Source organism: Rattus norvegicus, chromosome 1 (genome assembly GCF_021556685.1).
Source record: "Rattus norvegicus strain SHRSP/BbbUtx chromosome 1, alternate assembly SHRSP_T2T, whole genome shotgun sequence".
Lineage (NCBI taxonomy): Eukaryota > Metazoa > Chordata > Mammalia > Rodentia > Muridae > Rattus > Rattus norvegicus.
Genome location: NC_141534.1, coordinates 98,180,488 through 98,203,686, shown reverse-complemented (window position 1 = coordinate 98,203,686; position 23,199 = coordinate 98,180,488). Strand labels below are relative to the sequence as shown.

General features: G+C 40.3%; 1 protein-coding gene across 11 annotated transcripts in view; it reads left to right on the top strand.

The window, feature by feature from the left end:
* Positions 1-23,199, top strand: part of Lsm14a (LSM14A mRNA processing body assembly factor) — a 44,467-nt gene that overhangs the window by 9,251 nt on the left and 12,017 nt on the right. For 7 of the 11 annotated variants that reach the window (NM_001438116.1, NM_001438115.1, NM_001127552.2 and 4 more), the window contains 5 exon segments: positions 5,622-5,785; positions 9,506-9,635; positions 15,074-15,196; positions 20,776-20,952; positions 21,256-21,321. In NM_001438116.1, the coding sequence (NP_001425045.1) occupies positions 5,622-5,785; positions 9,506-9,635; positions 15,074-15,196; positions 20,776-20,952; positions 21,256-21,321 (660 nt within the window). 11 annotated transcript variants of the gene reach the window in all.

Below are 23,199 nucleotides of genomic sequence, written 5' to 3'. Positions count from 1 at the left end.
ATTGAGTAGATTTCATGGGATCTTTGGTCCCCTGAAGTTATAAATGAATCTTGTCTTGTGTCAGGAAGAGAATTCATAAATTTTTGTAGTTTTCTGAGACAAAAGGAGTAAGACCTTTGCCTAAAAATTTGTTTCGCAGAAATTTTTTCAAAAGAGAGGGGAGAGAAATTTTTCATGGACTCGAGGTATATGTCTGCCTATGTCCTACATATGTAGTAACCTGCCTTACCAGCTCTCTTGTCTCTTTGTTCTGCTCCGTCCCCCAGTGCTGGGGATAGGATTTAGGGCTTCACACAAGTTAGGCAAACATTGTACCACCAAGCTGTCTCTCTAGGTGCCCCTCTTCCCTCTTCCCATATACTTTTTTTTTTTTTTTTTGGTTCTTTTTTTTCCAGAGCTGGGGACCGAACCCAGGGCCTTGAGCTTCCTAGGCAGGCGCTCTACCACTGAGCTAAATCCCCAACCACCCCATATACTTTTAAACATTGCTCTGTTGTTTTTCTAGCATTTACTTTTTCAAATAAATTTGGTGCCATTCTGGTTATTTCTGTGTAGAAAACATCTTTTTTTTTTTTTAAGATTTATTTATTTATTTATTTATTTATTTATTTATTTATTTATTTATTTATTTATTATGAGCACACTGTAGCTGTCTTCAGACATACCAGAAGAGGGCATAAATCCTGTTACCATGTGGTTGCTGGGAATTGAACTCAGAACCTGTGGAAGAGCAGTCAGTGCTCCAAACTGCTGAGCTGTCTCTCCAGCACTGGAGAAGCAGATCCTGAAGTATCACCACAAACTGAAGTCTAGCCAGTGGTGTAGATACTGTCTCCAAAAATCCCCAAAAACAACAAACACATATTATTGGTGAGCTTTCTGGCAGCTTCCTATTGGAGCTCTTGAGACTTTTTTTCAACAGTGTATCTTGTACTACAACTTCATGTTGATCCAAGGAAATTAGCCTTTCTAGACCAGGAAAATGTGTGCTCCTTTTCCGGTTGTTGATTTTCATTGTAGATCTCTGCTTTACAAATATTTAGTTTTAAATATTTTTCCTCTTTGTAGTTCTGGCTGGCTGGGTACTTTCTGCATAGTCCATTCTGTCCTTGAGCTCAGAAATCTATCTTGTCTCTGTTGAGTGCTGGGATTGAAGTAAAGGTGAGCATAGCCTTGTAAGTACTTGAAGCTAGGAGAGCATACTGAAGCTCTTTCAGAGAGTCGGCTCTCCTGTCCTTGAATAAACAATGAGTGTAATATAACAGCACCTAAAATTTGCCCCTTCCTCAAGGTTGCATGTTGGTGGAACCTTTTTATTTAAAAGAAGATGATTTAGGGGCTGGAGAGATGGCTCAGCGGTTAAGAGCACTGACTGCTCTTCCAGAGGTCCTGAGTTCAATTCCCAGCAACCACATGGTGGCTTACAACCATCTGGGATCCAGTGGGATCTGATGCCCTCTTCTGGTGTGTCTGAAGACAGCTACAGTGTGCTCACGTACATGAAATAAATAAAATCTTTTTTAAAAAAAAAGAAGATGATTTAGAGGTCTGGGTTTATGATCAGCTTGCCCCTTTATTGAAGCCGCTGACAGTGCAAATGCCTCAGCACCAGGATCCTGTGGCAAACAGGAAGCAAATAGAGAAGAACAAGGAACAAAATAGATCTTCGCAGGGCGTGTTCTTAGGGATCTCCCCTCCAACAGATTTCCGAATAGTGTTGTCATGCTGTGACTCCGTGGACGGATTCATCCATTATTTACGTCAGAGCTCTTAAGATCCGCTCACTTCCCAGAGCTAGTCATCTGCAGCCATAACCTACTGAGATGTCTTTTGATTGACTGCATCTGTACAGTAGCCGGCTTATCCAAGACCCTGCCACCTTTTACCTGGCCCACTGTAGTCCCTGTTCTGCATGTACTGTGCTAAAGCACGGGAAGCCTCAAGTCACACGACTCTGGGAGACAAGTCTTACTGTGATCTTTACTCTTTTGTTCATTATGTTTCTTATCCCTTTTTCCATTTCATAACGCGTGTCTCTGCCCCAGGGAATTCACCCCTATACCCCAGAATCATCTTGGAATCTCAGTTCAGATGTTGCACAGTCACAGCTGCTCTTTGATCTTCATGTGATTTCCTTTAATCCTCATTTTTCTCATTCTTGTCATTCTTTATGAGGGAGTAGCCACTTCCAGTACGGTCTTTGTGTGGCGTAGTTAAATTAAAATTGGGGAAGGAAAGGCTCAAAACTCTATTAGTTAGTGCTCGCTGTTAAGCTGCTCCCTGTTAAGTTATTGTAAACCCATGGCTTTCCTGGGTTTCCCTCGGATATATTTTTAAGCTCTGTTGATTCTAATTTGTCCTCACACATAATTGGAGTCTACAGCTGTGAACGGCTTGAGTTCCAGCTTATCCATTGTTCTTGACTTCCATGTCTACATCTGCTTCATTTATCATTTGAGTGGCAGGCTAATGTTTTTTCCTGGTATGCTATAGGGAGCCTTAAAAAGTATTCACCAATAATGACTTATCAGGGTTTAATGTAGGAAGTTCATACTGATAGCATTTTGTAAAAACTGATAGTCTGGGGGCTGGGGATTTAGCTCAGTGGTAGAGCGCTTACCTAGGAAGCGCAAGGCCCTGGGTTCGGTCCGCAGCTCCGAAAAAAAGAATCAAAAAAAAAAAAAACAAAAAAAAAAACTGATAGTCTGAAGCAGGGAACTGTGCTGTGAGATCAGTTGCACTGTTTTAAGAGGTTGGATTAAACCTAGCTTTGTACTTACCAAGCTTCGTCTTTCCATTTCCCTACAAGACGTCATAGGGGCTATTTATTGATCACATGAAAGGTACTCTTTTGAAAAGTTTTGCCTGGTTGGCATAAGTATGGTTCAAATCTTAATGAGTATGTATGTAGAAGATAGTAGAATGACAATGACGGGTGTGTGGTCTCACTGTGTAACCCCCACTGGCCTCAAATTTCAAATCTTGCCTCAGCTTCCAGAATGCTGGGGTTACCATCACATCCAACCTGAAGACAATATCGGGGATAATTTTTTCCTCAGATATGCTTACATCAGCTTCCTTTGACTATCCTGTGCCATTTAGAAATGTTTTGAGGTCCCTTAACTGGCAGATCCTTGTAAAAGTTTTGCCTTATTATATCACCATGTAAAAACCTCAAGTGTTTGGTTGGGGTTTTAACATTTTTGTGTTGTTACTCTAGAACTTTTTATCTATAACAGAATCAGCTCAGTATCTGTCCTGCAACCTTTTTTTTTTTAACTTTCTCTCACATACCTTCAGTATGTGTTCCCTTTATAAACAAGGAAAGAAGTTTGGGGTTTCCTTGTTGTTTTGTTTTGTTTTGTTTTTTGTTCATTTCTGTAATTCACCATAGATTCACCTGAATACAGGTTGAAAGGAGCCCTAATTGAGCTCTGGTTTTATAGAAGGGCCTTTGATTTACCCACTGTACTTCAGAACAAGCTAATGGCAACTGAGAAACCTAGGATATTATTCATCGTGGTGGTGATGAAGATGGATTTTGCTTTCTGTTCTTCATCCTTTCATATAGAAAAGGTTGGGCTGGAGAGATGGCTCAGCAGTTAAGAGCACCCGACTGCTCTTTCAGAGGTCATGAGTTCAATTCCCAGCAACCACATGGTGGCTCACAACCATCTGTAAAGAGATCCGATGCCCTCTTCTGGTGTATCTGAAGACAGCTACAGTGTACTTATATATATAATAAATAAATAAATCTTTAAAAAAAAAAAGAAAGAAAAGGTTGAAGTGGGAACTGGGGAGAGAGCAGTACAGCTTCTGCAGAGGTCCCAAGTTTGCTGTCTGCACTCATATCAGGTAGTTTACAACCACCTGTAACTTCATCTCCAAGGCATCCATCTGATACCCTCTGCTCTCCTCCATGGGCATTTGTTAGGCACAAACATATACTAATACACATAATTTAAAATAAAGCAAATCTTTTTTTTAAAGGTCAGAGTCTAAACCTTTTTACTTTTATTACTTTGTGGGGGAGGATATGCGCCATGCTTCCTGCCTCCTTGCGTATCGTTTGACCATGAGCAAGTGGGCTGAAGAGCGATGCTCAGCTAAAGCCTTGCGCATGCGCTTCTTACCGCATTTGTGTCCTAGCCTCATTTACCTACTTGGTCTGCTAGTGAGATGGTCTTTGGAGGAAGAGTGGGCACAGGATTCTACCTGAGTTCTACCCTTGTTCTTCCAGTTGAGACTAAGTCTGCATCCAGAAGATTGTCATCTTTGAGACTAGGTCTCCTTCATTGTATCTAAGGTTGCTCCCCTGAACATAAAGTAAAGGAACATGGAGTGTACCACCATGCCTGGGTGTTTAGGTGTTTGGCGTGGTTTGGTTTTGTTGTTGTTTTGTTGTAAGTCTTCTGAGACAGGGTCTCATCATAATCCTGGCCAACCTTGAATTTATGGTCAATCCTTCTGCCTCAACCTCCTAACTGCTAGGATTATAGGTGAGAGCTGGTGGGTTTTGTTTGTTTGTTTGTTTGTTTGTTTTTGTCTGGGGGGGGAGAGAGAGAGGGAGGGAGAGAGAGAGAGAGAGAGAGAGAGAGAGAGAGAGAGAGAGTTTTGTTTTGAGCTTCCCTTCGATTTTCATTTCTTTACATTTCAGAGAAGGGCATTCTGCAAACCTAATAATGATGCCATAGTTTTTCTTGAAACATACGTATTAGGAATCTTTAGAGTATGGAAGCAAGACATTAAACTGAAAAAGCATTTATTCTCAATCTAGCTGTGGATCACTTCTATGAAAAATTGACTGCAGATCCATTTCTGACCTCATGCACTCTTGCCATGAACAGTATGTATCTTTCAAGCTTTCTTATTTGGAACATCACATGGATGCTGACATTTTCAGTAGTTTCTTGAGGTAGTAATCATAAAATAGTATAAGAGACTCAGGAGTGGCTTCAAATGCAGATTCCGAACACTGTTCTCAGAGAGTAATTCAGTGGAGTTCTTCATTTATACCCAGCTTACTCTATTGCATGTAAAACATAGTTTAACTTTGATTAATTCCATCTTCAGTGTTAAATACTGAGTTAATTGAGCACAACTATTTTAGGTGACAGGCATTTTAATCTTGCCCATGGAAACTTAGCTTCTGGAAGACTTATTGTTCACCAAAGGAAATGTTACCTTCGTTGGTTTCTCCTTGCCTCAAAACTTAAACTTTGGGTTTTATATACCAGAAAATTGATTGTTGTCACCCTTTCCCAACCAGAAACTATGATGTAAGTTATCAGATCTTTATTTTGCTGAATGAAAACACCAAAAAATAAATAGCAATGAAAAAAGGACATTTTCATACCTTACCACAAACAGCCACCAAAAATAGAAGTAAAATTGTGAGAACACAGCCTCATGACACTAGGCTTCTAAGTGGAATACATTCTGCTTTGAGCAAAATGTGTTCTAGTTTACTCTTTTAAAAATGTTTGACTACATGGTAATAAATATTTTCTTATGAATGGTGTTTGAGAACTGATGCTTGGTATTTGGAACAGAATCCTCAGGCCCTTCCTAAATATAGTGAGTAGCAAGCATACATCTCATCTCTTCTATTTTCTTACCAGTTCGATCCTTCGGTACAGAAGACAGACCAACAGATCGTCCAATACCGCCTCGAGATGAAGTCTTTGAATATATTATATTCCGGGGAAGTGACATTAAAGACCTCACTGTTTGTGAGCCGCCCAAACCACAGTGTTCTTTGCCTCAGGACCCAGCTATTGTTCAGGTAACTGAAGCAAATTGCCTTTCAGAGGTACAGTTACACCTGGATAGGCTTGGCTTTTTTTTTTTTTTTTTTTTTTTGGCTTTCTTGAACCTTCATGTAACTTACTAATTAGAAGTTAACTTGAATACATAAAATTACTTGAATAATGTTCTATAGGTCTCTTTAAAGATCTTAAGTTGAAACTGAGAAGTAGCTAAGAATTTAAATACATTTTATAATATTTTCTAGTTTCAACACTATGTAGTTACAATGGCTACCATTTATTGAAAGTTAATTGCATAAGACTTTTTTTTTTTTTAATAAAATGCACAGACACTACACTTAAAAGTTGGTCCTCCTGGTACTCTTTCCACTTGCTATTCAATTCTCTTTTTCTTTTTTAAGTGAGGAATCACAATTTCAATGGATTCAGGTAGTAAGATTCCAGAATCAGGACCCATGCCTCTACACTATACGGATAATGGTTCATATCACAAACCAGGGTGCAAATAGCTACTCAGGAATAAAATAATTCGGTTAAATGGAGGAGGTGCTAAATTATAGTATGCATTATACAATATACAATGGTATATAGTAAGATATCACAAGCATAGAAGGGTTTTAACATAAATTCTTTAAAGTGACAGGTTAAAAATTAGCCAAAGTATTCTCTTTTAACTTTTTATTGATTCTTTATATTTGTCACATTATGCACCCCAATCCTATTCATTCCCTTTGTATCCTCCCTCTGCCCTTGCAATATCCCTTCCTCAAAGAAAATAAAATAAGATAGAATAAAAAATAATAACCATTATCACGGAAGCTGTAATGTGTCACACAGTATATCCTTTTGTTAACACATCTTTACTTGCAAATGAGCATTGCAAGGAGTCCTCAGTCTACTTTAAGGCCTCTGGCTTCTGATACACTATTAGTACTGAATTCTTATCAGGACTCCTCTTGGACATCCTTTTGTTGCCCTGTGTCGTGGAGATCCTACAGCTTTGGATCTGCAGGACTGGCCTTTTCACACAATCCAGCAATTCACAGATGTAGTAGACTTGGTAACTCAAAGCCCTGTATCTGGGAGGTAGCTGAGTTGGTCAGCCCACCAGCTCTTCCTCATACACCACCAGGGCAGGCTTTCCAGCACTGCCCCAGCTAGGCCACCCAATGCTACAGCCAACAAAGGACAGGGCCAGCTCTCTTGGTCTCATATCCCCAGTTCTGGCTCACCTATACCAACTCCACCAGGGGCAGCTCTACTGTACTGCCCAGGCAAGCTGCAGGGCCTGCTCTCCCCAGTGCTGCAGCCAGTGAGGGGCAGGGCCAGCTCTCTGCTCTCTAACCTGTCTTGGAAGTAGTGAGAGGCTAGGTGGGCATCTCTCCCTTGCCAAAGCCACCCTATGGCAAACTAGTAAGCCAAAGTAGTCTTAGAATTGAATGTTTGCATCTTTTATTAAAAACAGATGTATGGGCTGGAGAGATGGCTCAGCGGTTAAGAGCACCTGACTGCTCTTCCAGAGGTCATGAGTTCAATTCCCAGCAACCACATGGTGGCTCACAACCATCTGTAAAGAGATCCGATGCCCTCTTCTGGTGTATCTGAAGACAGCTACAGTGTACTTATATATAATAAATAAATAAATCTTAAAAAAAAATGTTTAAAAACAGATGTATGAGCAAGGGTGCCCATACCTGCAACTCCAGTTCTTCAGAGGTGCCGGTAGTGTGCACAGCAGGAAACAGTTAGGCTTTTCTCCCCCACACAGTGACCTGTAGGCTATACAGATCTTACCTAGAAACTAAAATAAGCAAGCAAAGGTGAGGGAGAAAGCAGGAGATGGGGATTGTAGTCCTCACAGGATTTTTCTCTTGGTTACATCTTACAAATTACTTTTAAAATGTATATCTTTCCTAAGGTTTTTCTTCTGCCTACTAAAGGAAGATACCTACATAGTCCATCTAAGTGAAATGAGGCAAAGAGCGTAGCTCAGTAGAGTGTTTGCCTAGCATAAACAAAGTCCTGGGTCTACTCTTTAGTACCAGGGTTAGAAAAAAGAAGAGATATGAAATATTTATTAAAGTAACATTTTTAATAAGAGTACCTTAATTTTTTCTGAATATAAAAGAAGCTTTTTGATTAGAAATTGGAACTTTCATCTTTGCAAACTAGATCTTTGTCTTTTAATTTTTATTTTGGGGCAACAAAATATAAAGTAACCTTACCAAAACATGAGTCTTTTAAGCTGAGAAAGAAGAGACAATGCTGTACCAGAGGTGGCTCCCATGCCAGATGCGGCTGTTAACTTAGTGTCTTTTACATCTATCATTCAGTTACCAGTTACTTTGAATATGAGCTTTGTGGAAACAGAAAAGCGTAGGTGAACATAAATCAGGTGGTGTTAAGGGACAACTTCAACCATAAATCTTCACTTATGCAACCATGCATATCGAGTCCCTGGCATGTGCTCTTATTAGCAGAGAAGGAAAGATAAAGTCTGAACTAGCAAGATAGCTAGGTAAGTAAATGATCTGATGATGTGACTTCTATCTATCCCTAGGACAAACAAGGTAGAAGAGGACTGACTCCCACCAGTTATCCTCCATTCCTCTATTTGCACATCAAAGCACCTCCCCCATACAGCAATACATTTTCTTTTTTTCGGAGCTGGGGACCTTGCGTTTGCCAGGCAAGCGCTCTACCACTGAGCTAAACCCCCAACCCCGCAATACATTTTTTTTAAACTTACGATCTTGCCATAAATTAGCTTCTTCCCTGTAGTCTTCAACAGAAATCACATTTCTATTGTAGGATGTTTTATAAGATCATTTAATACAATATATATGTATTATAAATTGTGTGCATATAAGTTTGGTTTTTTGTTTTTGTTTTTGTTTTTTAATTAATTTATTTATTTTTATACGAGTACACTATAGCCATTCACAGACACACCAGAAGAGGGCATCGGATCCCATTACAGATGGTTGTGAGCCACCATGTGGTTGCTGGGATTTGAACTCAGGACCTCTGGAAGAGCAGCCAGTGCTCTTAACCTCTGAGCCATCTCTCCAGCCCTGTTTTTTTTGTTTTGTTTTTTTTTTTTTTTTTAATTTAGTAAGTTGATCACTCCATTAGCCTGAAAAATACAGTAAAAGGAGGAAAGGTTTTTATCTTGGTTTATAATTTCAGAATCTTTAGTTCACTTTGTTAGGTCTGTTGAGATCTGAGAGTAGGCACATTTGTCGTTCAACAGGAATATGTAACTGAGGGTGCTCTCCTTGGAATGGCCAAGAAGGAGGGAAAGCATGTCCATGGTAGAGAGCAGTCATCCTTCATTCTCTTTTGCTCCATCTGGATTTGAGCCTATTGGTGGCAGCCAGGTTCAGGACAGTTGTCTTCCGTTAATCACTCAGCTCTGGAGAAGGCTTTCAGAAGATGCTTTACTGATCGTCTGAGCACATCTCAGTACAGTCAAGTTGACTAAGTAAACCACCATGTTACAGTTTATTATAAAATGTTTCTTGACTTAATCTAGAGATCTTAAACCATGAACAGTTTTATGTAGGATGTTGTTTCTGCATCCTTTTCGGTGAATTCGGTATGTACTGTAAGTCATTATAATTAATTGCTTTTTTGTCTAACAGTTAAACTCAGCATGTTTTTAAAAAAGCTTTAAAAATAACTGATCTTTGTTATGAAGCTTTGAACAGAATAACTAACCTGTGGTTTTCTTTCAGTCTTCACTAGGTTCGTCATCTTCCTCGTTCCAGTCAGTGGGTTCCTATGGACCTTTTGGCAGGATGCCAGCATACAGTCAGTTCAGTCCAAGTACATTAGTTGGGCAACAGTTTGGTGCTGTTGGTGTTGGTATGTAGTGATTTCTTTTTCTTTTCTTTTCTTTTCTTTTCTTTTTCTCTTCTCAGTTTCTTAACTACAAAGGTATATAAAACTTGCCAAAACTTTTGAAAATGTTATTTTATCTTTGCTTTAAGATTATAAACACTTGGGGTTGGGGATTTAGCTCAGTGGTAGAGCGCTTGCCTAGCAAGTGCAAGGCCCTGGGTTCGGTCCCCAGCTCCGAAAAAAAGGAAGTTCAAGCTCAGTCTCAGAAACAGCAAGTTTGAGGCTTGTCTAAGATAGAAAATATATGGGACCTTGCTTCGAAAACATACATTGTAGTAAATATGTCAAAATACATTTAAGGAGCTGGAGAGATGGTTTAGCGGTTAGAGTACATACTGCTCTTATACAAAACCCAGGTTTGATACCAAGTGCCCCATATAGTATAACCATTTGTAACTCCAGTTCCGGCAATTCAGTGCTCTCTTCAGGCATCCTAGGGTTCTTGCACACATGTGTACACATCCTCTCAGGCACATACATCTAAACATTTAGTAGATAAAGGAGCAACAAATAAGTGTTTAATCCTCCTAACCCACCAAACATGTTAATGCAGAGTAATGCATTGATCCAGTTTTAAAAAATGAGTGTAGCCAAAACCCACTTTCCGTGAAGTACAGAATCTGTTGTATAAATACAGATGACATTTGCAGGCACGACAGGGGTGTGGGAATCTGACGTATCTTATCACCTGCTAGCTTGGCTGCATATCACATGGTAAAATGGGTGTGTCTGCTCCTCCAGTCACATGGCTGACCAAGAGCTTTGGCTTTCTGCATATGACTAGCTAACCTAGGAAATAACTTAAAGAATAATTTCTACTAAATCACCATGCTTTCCAGTTACTATGAAGTAGATTAATTGTAATCAACCATCTTAAGTTTGGAGCTGTTTTAGTATTAGTATTCCTTCATAATAGTTTTATTTGCCATTGATTTTACTCTATTACATTATTTAATTTTTATAATGAAAGCTTCCAAAAATAGTGGAGAAGATCAGCAGTTCAACACAGTTAAGAGTTTGTAACTCACTACAACAAATGTCTAGGACTGGAGAGTTAACTTAGCCATTAAGGACTGTGAGTTAGCCAATGAGTTCAGATCCCTATTACTTACGTAAAAGCCAGGCACAGCAGTGGAGAAGGGTAGAGAGGCCAAGGGCAGGGATAAATGAATCCCTGGAGCTTGCTGCCAGCCAGCCTAGATGAATTGGTGATTTCAGTTCAAAAAAGAAGATGAGAAACAACTAAGAAAGATACCCAATGTTGACCTCTGGCCTTGACACACACATACTTTGCATATATATGTACAAGTGCCTCCTATACACACATGCATACCTATTTAAAAAAAAAAAAAAAACAGTCATAGTGACACATTTAATTCCAGCAGGCAGATTTCTGAGTTCAAGGCTAGCGCTGGTCTATAGAGCCAATTCTAGGATAGCCAGGGCTATACAAAAAAACCCTGTTTCCCCGACTCCCTTTACCCCCTGCCACCTCCCAAAAAGAAAAAATGCATAGGTCCCATAAACATGTAAAAAAGGGTGTTTTACCCTTATGCCCAATTAAAAAAAGTAGTACAAAGCAAGAATCTTGGGGTGCAGCACAGTGCTTGCCTTGCATGCAGGAGGCCCTGGGTCTGATGCTCGCACCACGTTAACTGGGTGGGCTGGTGCATACTTGAGTGCCCAGCACTGAGGTAGAGGCAAAGGATCTAAAGACTGATTGGTTTTTAAATTTATTTACTTAAACTTTGTGTGTGTGTCTGTCTTTCTGCTTGCTTGAATGCATTTGTGTACACACATGTGTGCAGGAGCCTATACCATCATGAGAAGCATCACATGCCCTAGGACTGTGGGTGCTGGGGACCAAACCCAGAGCCTCTGCATAAGCAGTCATGTTCTCCACTGCTGAGCCATCTATCTAACACTAAGGCAGAGGACGTGGAAAGTTTGTGAATAGCTGCCTTCAAAAATAGATCAATCACACTGAGGCACCCTTTTTTTGATACCCATTTGTTTACCCCAGTCGATAAGTTCAGCAGGAATAGTTAACACAGGTTTATTTGCTGGTGTGCCATGCTGCGCTGAAGTTCAGTGCTCTTACAGGCAGAGTATTGACCCAAATAGACAGACGCTTGCATTTTTTTTTTTTTTTTTGGTTCTTTTTTTCGGAGCTGGGGACCGAACCCAGGGCCTTGCGCTTCCTAGGTAAGCGCTCTACCACTGAGCTAAATCCCCAGCCCCCAGACGCTTGCATTTTAGTTGGTTGATCAACCAGCTGTTTGATGGTTCTCTTAGGTTTCTGGTGTTAAATAATATTTTAAAGATTTATTCTATTTGGAAAGGGTGGAGGTGTTCAGAAAAGGATCAAATGCTCTAGAATTGGAGTTACAGGCAGTTGTGAGCCACCTGACATGAGGCCTGGGAGCTGAACTCAGGTCTTCTACAGGAGTAATACATATGCTTAACTGCTGGGCCACCTCTCCAGTCCCTTGTATAGATTAATTTTTAATTGGCAAGAGTGGAAAAAGGCACCAAGACAGTGAGAAAGAACAGTCACACACATTAGTAACAAAGCTCATAAAGGTCACTACTGCCGTCAGCCTTCATATACAGAGGTCAGTTCATTAGAACTCTGTAACAATCCCAAATAATGGCTGGACATAGCGGTGCACACCTTTAATTCTAGAAGGAGAAGACAGACAGGTATCTGAGATTGAGTCCAGTCTGGTCTACATAGTGAGTTCTAGGTCGGCCCATACTACATAGTGAGACCCTGCCTCAAAAAACAAAACTAAAATAAAATGCAACCCTAAATGTATGTTAGCTTTTAGAGCCCTCACAGTTGGTGAATATTAGTTCTCTGCAATTAGAAGTCGTTGATCCTATCAGGGGCTACAGACAAGTTCCATAAGCCACAAAAAATAAATTTGGAATTATAAAGGTAGTTTGAATGAATAAATAATTTGAAATAGTGCAAGCTAGTTGATCGGTAACAGATGAAAGGTGGATTTACAAAGACCACCTGTAGAGCACGTTTGCTGGCACCTGATCTGAACAGAGTGTCGGGATATATGACACAGCACTGCTTCCGGCAGTAGGGCAGTAAGGAGTGCCACATAACCAGGAGTGGAAGACGAAGGATGTTTCTGTGATGGTTTTCCTCACTGGAGATGGACCAAACTGCCCACGTTCTCCAGAGGACATTTGACAGTGAAGGGCCAGGACTCCATTTGGACTTTTTTTTTTTTTTTTCTTTTTCTTTTTCTTTTTTTCGGAGCTGGGGACCGAACCCAGGGCCTTGCGTTTGCTAGGCAAGCGCTCTACCACTGAGCTAAATCCCCAACCCATATTTGGACTTTTAAAAGTAGAGCCACATTGGCACGTGGTGGGTAGAGAGTCTAGGGTGTGGGACAACTCCTAATAACAAAGCATTGTCTGACCCGAGAGTGCAGTGAGTGCTCAAGTTGAGGTCACCCTGCTCCACAGAGAACCACACAACTTCTGAGAGACTAACGCTCTACATAATCCATGCTTACGGCTTGAGAGTCAAAACATGTCAGGTGACACACTCTCCTGAATTGATTCACAGACTCAAGATTCAAGTCAAAAATCTCATCAGTGTTTTTAAAATGGAAGTTTGAAGTCTATACCATCCAATTTCAAGAATTACAAAGAATATTAAGAGCTCTGAATTATTAGCATAAAGATAGACAAATATGGATAATTAAAAATAAAGAATAGAAGAAGACCCACCCAAATACTGATTTTTTTTTCCATAAAGGTATCTATCAGAGGAAAGAAAATCACCATTTTAACAGATAGTGCTGTAGCAGCTGGATATCTCCATAGAGAATACAAACCTTAATTGACTCTTCTTAAGCCATGGATAAAAAGTGATTGGGAGGCTCATGCTTATTATTACCCCAGTACTTGGAAAGCTGAGGCAAAAGACTTTGAATTTGAGGCTAGCCTGGCCCTCATAGCAAATAATAATGATTATTGTTTGAGGAGGGAATCAGTAGCAGAGTTGAGTCAAGGAGCAGGGGGCAGGTGAGAGGATTACAACATAGTTTGCTGCCATTGATTGGCACTCCAGCCAGCAGCAAGAGGATTGGAGCTCACACCCTCCAGAGTAAGTGCCTTGATGTTCATCTTGCCTGGCAACACAAGATCTTTAAATATGCTCACTACTTTCCCGGGGTTATGGGTGTGATAGTTGGTTTCTTCCAGAGCTGACCAGCACAGACACCTGACTGGAATGTGCCTGTGTGGGTGAGAATGCGCCCATATGTGAGACTGCTACATTCTGATGGTTTTTAAGGGGTTGATGAGTAGAGTTTATCAAATTGGAGGGTTCTGGGAGCAACAAAGTGTTTTAAACAGCATGGCTGAAAGTGGTTAGAAGTAGTTGAAAAACTGGAGTTGACCACTCTGGAAATGAATAGATTTCATTATAAGAGCAAAGTGTAGGGGTTGGGGATTTAGCTCAGTGGTAGAGCGCTTGTCTAGCAACCACAAGGCCCTGGGTTCAGTCCCCAGCTCCGAAAAAAAGAAAAAAAAAAAAAATAAGAGCAAAGTGTAAATAAACACTTTACAGTTTATAGGGATTCAAATACACAAAGTGATGTAAGAGGGGCAGGGAACCAGGGCTTTATAAACAGAGGTAGTAGTTTATAAGAGGAGTAATCAAATTTGTACTTTGTAAGAGCTCATTTTAACTGCCATTGTAGAGTAGTATACAAATGAGAGATGAAATAGAAGTTGCTCAAATACAGGAGCAACCTTCCTGGATTGAGTGCTTTGTATATTTGATTCCCACTCTTTTTATCTGCTTTGGGCAGAGTGCAGCAGCACAGTTCCTTCAGAGTGGGAAGCATTACAGAGTCTGTTGTCTACTGACTTAAATGGTGGAAAGCTCTAGCAGAGGATCTGCAGGTTCACCTGTTGGTACAGTAATTGAAATTAGTATGTGTCTAATGTATTGTTTCTGCTATTCACCATTTGATTATGTCATTATTTTTGGCAAGTTCCTAAGACAGTGCTACATGTGTTCCAAAAACTATTTGCTTGAAGGCTATAGGACTACATAGTCCTTTTTTTCCCACTACACTGCTATAGATTTCCCAAATTGTTTTGTATAATTTTAAGGATTATTAATGTTTTTTAAGATTTATTTATTATGTATAGTGTTCTACCTGCATGTATGCCTACAGGCCAGAAGAGGGCACCAGATCTCATTATAGATGAGCTGTGACTTGAACTCAGGACCTCTAGAAGAAAGCCAGTGCTCTTAACCTCTGATCCATCTCTCTAAGAGAGCTCAGGATTATTAGTTTTTATAAAGTGCAGAGTGGGTACCAAAACAATCAGGAAAATGCTGATCTTTTAAAAATCTTTTCAAGCTGGGAGCTCCTTGACATCCTTTGGAACAGAAGCATCAAATAGTGGTACCTTATCCCAGAGCAATGCAGTTGGTTCGGCCTTCACGCAGGATACAAGATCTGTAAAACCACAGCTGGCCCAAGGTAAGCTGCTCTGCGTTGAGTGCTTGCCACACTTCTGTAGTGGTCTTTGCCTTGCTCTGAAGGTCTGTAAACAGCGTGTATCATTGGTGTGAGGGGGTTTCATTGCTTATCTTAGGCTAACTCGGTATGACTCGGTATATTCCTGCCTCAGCCTTCTGATTACCTGGCTGGTTCAGGATTTTATTCTTCCTACTTACTGTATTACAATAAATGTTTTGCTGGATGACTTCCACTATTTTTTTTTTTTTTAGTTTTACACATTGAAATTTAAATAATATGCAGTTTAACATTTGTTTACAAAGTTTATCAGATTAGTCCCAGATGTGCCACTGAAGGTTGAACTCTGTACTAGGCTAACTTGATAACCCATCAAAAGAAATAAACTGTTGATATGCATGGTTTTAGTCTTACTTAACACCCCACAGACTGTAAAACCATCTGTCTGTGTAATCACCACAAAAGTGATCTTGTAGTACCTCTGAAGATGCAAGTCATGATTGAGATCTGGACTGGCAGACACCCTGAAGCCTAGACATTTTAACAATTTAATCAGCTTAAAGGATCCTGTTTTCATTTTGAAAAAGTCTGTCTTTCTACCAATCTCATAATCTTTAATCACGCAGCCCTGTTTGTGCTGTGTCCATGGCTGCCTTCAGTGTGATAAGGCCATTGTTTTATGTTCAGGATTAAAGTGTAGATTCACTTCATAAAGGTGGAGCAGTCGCAGGGCAAAGATGGGAAATATCAAAATCAGGCAGTGCTAATAAAGACAGTCCTGTATGTTTTGTTGTTGTGCATTAAAGTCACTGTGGTCAGTGTTGTCCATGCAGCTGACTTACTGATTGTGGAGCTGGAGAAATGGCTCCAGTTAAGAGGATTTAAATTAGTCTTGCCGAGGATCTGAGTTTGGTTCCCAGCACCCACAAGGGACAGCTCAGAACTGTCCATGATTCCCTCCCCAGTGGGATCTAAACCCATAATCTCTGGTTTCCATGGGAACTGAAACATACCCTCACATACAAACATAATTAAAAGTAAAAATTTAAATATATATGTGTGTGTATTATTTTCAAGATTTTCTGTAAATGACTTGGAAATAGAAACATAAGGAATGAAACAAAGCCATAATCTTGCTTCCTATAAATGAGGATATTTTACATTTTGCTAGTTTTTTTCCAGACTTTTCTAGGCTAATATAAATGCATACTTATTCTTTATGGAAAAAAATAAGCCTTAATTTTCTGAATTATGAAATGGGACTTTTCCTTGGAATAAAGGGAAACATTTAATTTAGGTTGGCTTGTAATTTCAGTTTAGTCCATTATCACCATGGCAGAACACATGGTGTTATGCAGACAGTCATGATGCTGAAGAAGGAGCTGAGAGGTCTGCATCTTAATCTGCAGGCAGCAGGAGACTGTGTGCTACTCTGGGCACAGCTTAAGCATATAAGACCTCAAAGCCTGCCCCAAAAGTGACACACTTCCTTCAACAAGGCCACACTTCCTAATAGTGCCACTCCCTCTGGCCAAGAATTTAAACACTTGAGAGTCTGTGGGGGCCAAACCTATTCAAACCACCACACCTTGTCTTATAAAAAACAAAAAGAATACGATTTCTTTCCATCTATGCAGTGTTGCTGGCATTAGTGTCTTCCATAGAACATGCTTAGTAAATGGTAGCTTTCTTAATTAATAGCCAATATCAGACTTAATATTAAAGTTCAACAAGAATTTTTGCTAACATCATAAATATAGATACCTATTCACTGCTACTCATTTAAAAACATCTCTTGCAGAAGACCTAGGTTCAGTTCCCAACATCCCCATTGTGCCTCAACCATCTATAACTTCATTTTCAGGGGAAATCTCATGCCCTCCTCTGGCCTCTGAGGGCATTGCACATGTAGTGCACTTAGGTACGCACACTCCTAACACATAAGTATAAATAAAAAATTTAAGTCTATAGTTGTCTTAATACAGTCTATATGCTATATTGGAGATAAAAGAAACCGCTCTCAATAATGAGAAATCAAAAGTATGTATGAAATATGTTAAGAAATGTAAATCTTTGAGAAAAGTTTGATGTAATGAGAGAAACCTACCTTGTTCATGAATAAGAATCAGTATTGAGAAGTCTTCTCATGATATTTAAATGGAATAGTAGAATTTAATATATTTAAAATAAAAATAGAAGTGAGAGGGAGAGGAGAGGAGAAAATAATAATAAATAGAAATTTGAGAAATAGCTTGGGGGGGGGTGTTAGAAACATTTGCTGCTTTTTTCCAACGACCCAGATTTAATTCCCAACACCCATGTGGAGGTTCACAGTAATGCATAACTCCAACCTCAGGCATCCAACTCCAACTTCTATCCTCTGTGGACACTGAGTGTGCACGGTACATACATGCAAGCAGGCAAAACACTAAATACATGAAAATCACAAATAAATTGCTGCAAAAAAATAAATAAACCTGGACATACATCAGAACATAGTTGAAAGATGCAAGTAACAAGCTTACCCACTTGGTATAATAAAACTGTAAGACTTGATTTAGAGACGACTAAAAAGTGCAGTGTTGGAAACAGCTCTGCTCTAAGTGTAAGTGTGATGGCTGGTGGTGCAGTCTAGTGGTAGAGCACTCCCTGGCCGTACACTCCTGAGTTGGATCCTCAGCACAGCTGGGGTGGGGAAGGAGTAGGATTAAGTAGATGATTAGTATTTCTAGGTTAGGTTGGCCAGTGGTGATGCACGCCTTTAATCCTAACACTTGGGAGGCAGCAGCAAGCTGTTCTCTGAGTTTGAGGCTAGCGTGGTCTACATAACCCACAACAGCCGAGGCTAAACAGAGAAATTCTGTCTCAAACAAAACAAGATTTCTAGATTAAATTATAGTGGAGAAAGGTTGGTTATTTCTGTAAGTGATGATGACTTATAGTTTAAAAAAGTAAGGCTGGATTCCTTCACTCATACTAAAGACTTGAAAACAGAAGTATTTATATTAAAATTTGATTGGATATTTACATAAATGTGTGTTACAGAAAGCCTAAGGAACTTCATCAACTAAAATGTTTGGATTTCAGAGGCAGACAGGTGGCTGAGCAAGAGCCCTTGGTGCTCTGGCAGAGTACCCTTATGGGGGGTATCAACCCCACAGGGGACTTCTCCAGGGCACCTGACACCTTCTGGCCTTATGAAGTACTCACTTTTAGGTGCACAACACAAACACATTACAGGATAAAAATAAAATCCATCTTTTTCCAAAAAGTAATAAAGCTGGGAGTGGTGGCACACATCTTTAATCCCAGCACTTGGGGTGCAGAAGCAATGGATCTGTTAGTTCCAGGCTAGCCAAGGTTACACAATAAGACGCTGTCTCCAAAAAGTTTCTAAATTCACACAAAATACATTAAATTTTCTTTTAACTATGATAAGAATGTGATCTCCACTCAAGGAGGTTGTGCATTTTCTGAAGTTATTTTTGGATTCATTACTAGTCATATACACCACATTTTGTTATTTGTAGCAGAATTAACACCATGATCAGTAAGATGTTAGGAAAGGGGAAGTGTAATGTGCAGCTCTGAGTCAGTAACTGCTCTGTGAGCCCCGTTGTGTCTATTGCTGTACTGCTTCAGAGGCACAGGCCTTCTTCTCAGAAGAGCAGTGATCAAAGAAATGGAATAGATTTGAAAGTCACTTAGTAGAATATTATAAAATAAACTGCAGCAGGAGGCTTTCCTCAATCTTAAACTTCAAGCTCTTTGTGATTCCACCAGTAATATCAGTGTATGGAAAACGAGGCAGGAATATTGTGGGTTCAAGGACAGCTTTATATGTTTAACAAGGACTTGGTCTAAAGGGGGAGAAAAGAAAATAAACTTAACTCTTTAAAACTGCACTATGACATATGCCTGTGACCTCTGTTGCATAGGCAAATACATTGGAAGCGGAGGCAGAAGGATCCTTTGAGTTCAGATGTTCAATGCAGCCTGAGCAGCTTAGTCCTCCCCTGTCTCAAACAGAACTTAACCCTCCCTTTTTAAGTACTGTACACCATCTCTTGTGAGCCAAAATATTATAACCAGAAAGAATGAAAACTTAGTGTTTCTATTAATAGTACCTTATGTTTTCAGTATTCTTTGGTAACTAAACTTTTCATTCAAGTAACTTGCCATTACTGCCTGGAAGCGTGTAGACACTGTTACTGCATGCTTAGAGCACCTGGGGATTACCCCGGGTTCTCAGTGCTCCACAACCAGAGGTCGGTCGGTACTCACCCTCCTCCCCGGTGACTGAGCCTGCACTGCAGCATCGCTCAGGATTTTCTTTCTTTTTTTTTTTTTTTTTAAGATTTATTTATCATATATAAGTACACTGCAGCTGTCTTCAGACACACCAGAAGAGGGCATCGGATCCCTTTACAGATGGTTGTGAGCCACCATGTGGTTGCTGGGAATCAAAATCAGGACCTCTGGAAGAGCAGTCAGTGCTGTTAACCACTGGGCCATCTCTCCAACCCCCGGGATTTTCTTTTTAAAAAATGAAGAAGGTGATTTTTTAAGCAAAACTCACTATTTTGGTACAACATCATGGAATCTAAGAGCTTCTTTAGAAGTTTAGAGCAAGCATTATAGGAACAAAAACATGAGTAGAGTATTTAATGTCATTCTGACCTCATAGAAAGAAAAGTGGAATCTGGTAAGTCAAAGCCATGCTAAGCAGAAATGAGGCACGAGAATGACTGAGGAATGAGGTCACACTGCTCTGCAATTCTCAGAAGCTTTTTTTTCTTCTTTTTTTCTTTTTGCTGGCTTCTTAAATTCTGACGTTTAATTAAATGTCATGTAAGCCAAACATGTAAAGCTTCTAAAACCCATCTTCTGGGCTGCAGAGGTAGCTCAGTGGTTAAGAGCACTGACTGCTCTCCCAGAGGTCCAATTCCCACCAACCACATGGTGGCTCACAGCCATCTGTATTGGAATCTGATGCCCTCTTCTGGTGTGTCTGAAGAGAGTGAGTGTACGTATTCACATATAAAATAAATCTTTAAAAAAATAATAATAAATAATTTTTTTAAAAAAGGTCCCTGCCATGCTTTACTATTTTTTACATTCTTGTAACATACTTTCCTGCTTTAGTCATTTACATGAACACAGACCTAGAATCCTAGCACCAGGTGTTGGAGGCAGGGAGATCAGGAGTTTAAGGCCAGCCTGGGCTGTATGAGATTCTGTCTCCAAAAAGGAAAAGAAAAGAAAGCCTCCATTTGGCATGCCTACACTCTGATCTTTGCTGATATTCCTATACTAGGTGCAAGCATGTAGATAAAGTCATGGCAATAGTGTTACCTTGGGGGTTTTGTTGTTGTTGGGGGGGGGGGGTTGTTTTGTTTCATTAGCTGAATAACCAGCCCACTGAAGATAACCAGGTTTAAACACTGGTTTAATAAAATGAATTCAGTCTTATGCTAAGGATTTAAATTGACAGAATAAAATTTAGTGCGTATTTTAATGAGGTCTAGATGGTTTTGAAATCCCAGGTTAGGGTAGTTTATTATCTTTTGGTTACATTTTAGGTCGATCAAGCCCTCAGTTAGACCCTTTGAGAAAAAGTCCAACCATGGAACAAGCAGTGCAGACCGCCTCGGCCCACTTACCTGCTCCAGCACCTGTTGGGAGAAGGAGCCCTGTACCCGCCAGGCCTTTGCCACCTACCAGCCAGAAAGCAATAGACAACCAAGAGCACAGGCGAGGTAGAGCTGAGCTGCTCCCTGTTCTGCACTGTGACCACTCTCCATCTCCTCATGGCACCAGGACTGTTACTTTATGTGAATGGCGCTAGCAGGCTGAAGCTGACTTGATTGTAATAGTGTTCAGTCTTTCAAATTTGATTCAAAGTGGGGTGTGTGTGTGTGTGTGTGTGTGTGTGTGTGTGTGTGTGTGTGTGTGTGTGTGTGGTGGGTATTGCATGTGTTGTCATCTCCCCCATTCTAACTTACACAAGTTTTTGGTTGTATATTCGGAGTTGATTTGTTACTTTGCATGTCTTTCTGTAGCTGAAGTTCACAAAGTCCCAAGGCCAGAAAATGAGCAACTCAGAAATGACAGCAAGAGGCAAGTAGGTAAGTTACCTGGATCTAATTGGTTTGGGTTTGCTTGATTTGAAGGGTTTTGTTGTTGGTTGATTGGTTATGACAGGTCCTCACTGGGTAGAGCTAGCTGTCTTGGAACTTGGCCTCCCAAGGGCTGGGATTTAAAGATATGTGCCACCATAGCCAGAAGCAGCTACGGGGTTCTGAAAGCCATGTGCCATGGTTCTCAATAGGAGATACCATTTCAAAGGACTGATCACAGGGGGAGTGATTTGTTAAGTCTGTACATGTGGCAAACTGTTGCTGGCCTCTACATAAATACGTGTCAAAGATGCTTGTCAGAAATTAATGACATCTGAGTAAGATCCATAGTTTGATTAATTAAACTCTGCCAGTGTCTGCTTTCTAGTTTCCTAGTGTGCATTAGTTCAAATGTTACTGTTGGGAATGAAGCTGGAAAATGAACTGTAACCCCACAGTGTACTTTTCTTCTATCTGTATTTAATTTAATTTTTCTGAAGTACTATTTTTCTGGAAAGGATTGTACTTGACGATGCACAGTTGTCTTTGAGTTTGGGGTGGATGTGCATGTTCTCATGGATGTGTGCAAGCAGGCACATAATGCATATGTGTGCACATGGGGGTCAAGGTCTGAAGACAGTATTAGGTGTCTTGGTCACCCTCCACCTCATTTTTTGAGGTAAGAGTCTCTCACTGAACCTGGAATCATTAACTTGCCTGGGATGACTGGTCAGATTCCACCTGTCTTCAGAGCTGGGTCCTCATGCCCATCTGTACATAGGTATGTGCACTTGGAGGCCAGAGGTTGACATTGGCTACTCTTCATCTAATATATTGGGGGAGGTTTTCTCACTTTAACCTTGAGCTTGCTAAGTTTGCAAGTTTAGCTAGCCAGCTTGCTCCAGGGATCCCCTGTTTCTGCCTCCTGAGAGCTGGGATCACAGGTGTGGGCAGCTTTGTCCTCCCAGCACTTATGTGGGTGCTAAGACTCTGGACTGCAGTCTTCCCTTGTGGTTGTATGGTAAGAGCTTTACCCCCCAGGAATGCTTCCTCAGCCCTTTTAAGTGTATTGAGTATTTGCCTTCTTGTATGTATACCTGGTGGCCACAGAGGTCAGAAGAGGACGTCAGATCACTTGGAATTTGAGCTACAGAGAGTTGTGTAGTGCCCTGTGGATAGTGGGAACCCTAGGTTTTCTGGAAGGGCAGCCACTATCCGCTTCATTGCTGAGCAATTTCCAGCCTTCAAAATAAAATCTCCTTAGCAATAAATAAATATTTAAGGCACCAGCAAGATAGTTCATCAGATAAAGGTGCTTGCTGCTAAATCTGATGAAATGAGTGTTTCTTTGTTTTAAGGCAATCTTATGAAACTCAGGCTGCCCTGGGAATTACCACACAATCAGGGCTGACAGTGCTGGCCTGCAATTCCTGATTCTGTCTCCCAAGTGCACCACCAGACACAGACCAACAATTTTTGCCTCTTTGTTTTTTAATTTATGTTATGTGTATGAATAGTTTGCATGTATGCATATATGTGTGTCACATGCTCATTGAATCTCCTAGAACTGAAGTTACAGATGTTGGGAACCAAGCATGAGTCATGTCTTCAGAGCTCTTAACCCCTGAGCTATCCCTCCAACCCTTTATTATTTTTTTTTTTTTTTTGGTTTTTTTTTTTTTTTTGATTTTTTTTTTTTTTTTTTTTTTTCGGAGCTGGGGACCGAACCCAGGGCCTTGCGCTTCCTAGGTAAGCGCTCTACCACTAAGCTAAATCCCCAGCCCCCTATTATTTTTTTAAGAATTATTTATGTATGTGAGTACACTGCAGCTGTTCTCAGATACACCAGAAGAGGGCATCAGATCCCATTTCAGATGGTTGTGAGCC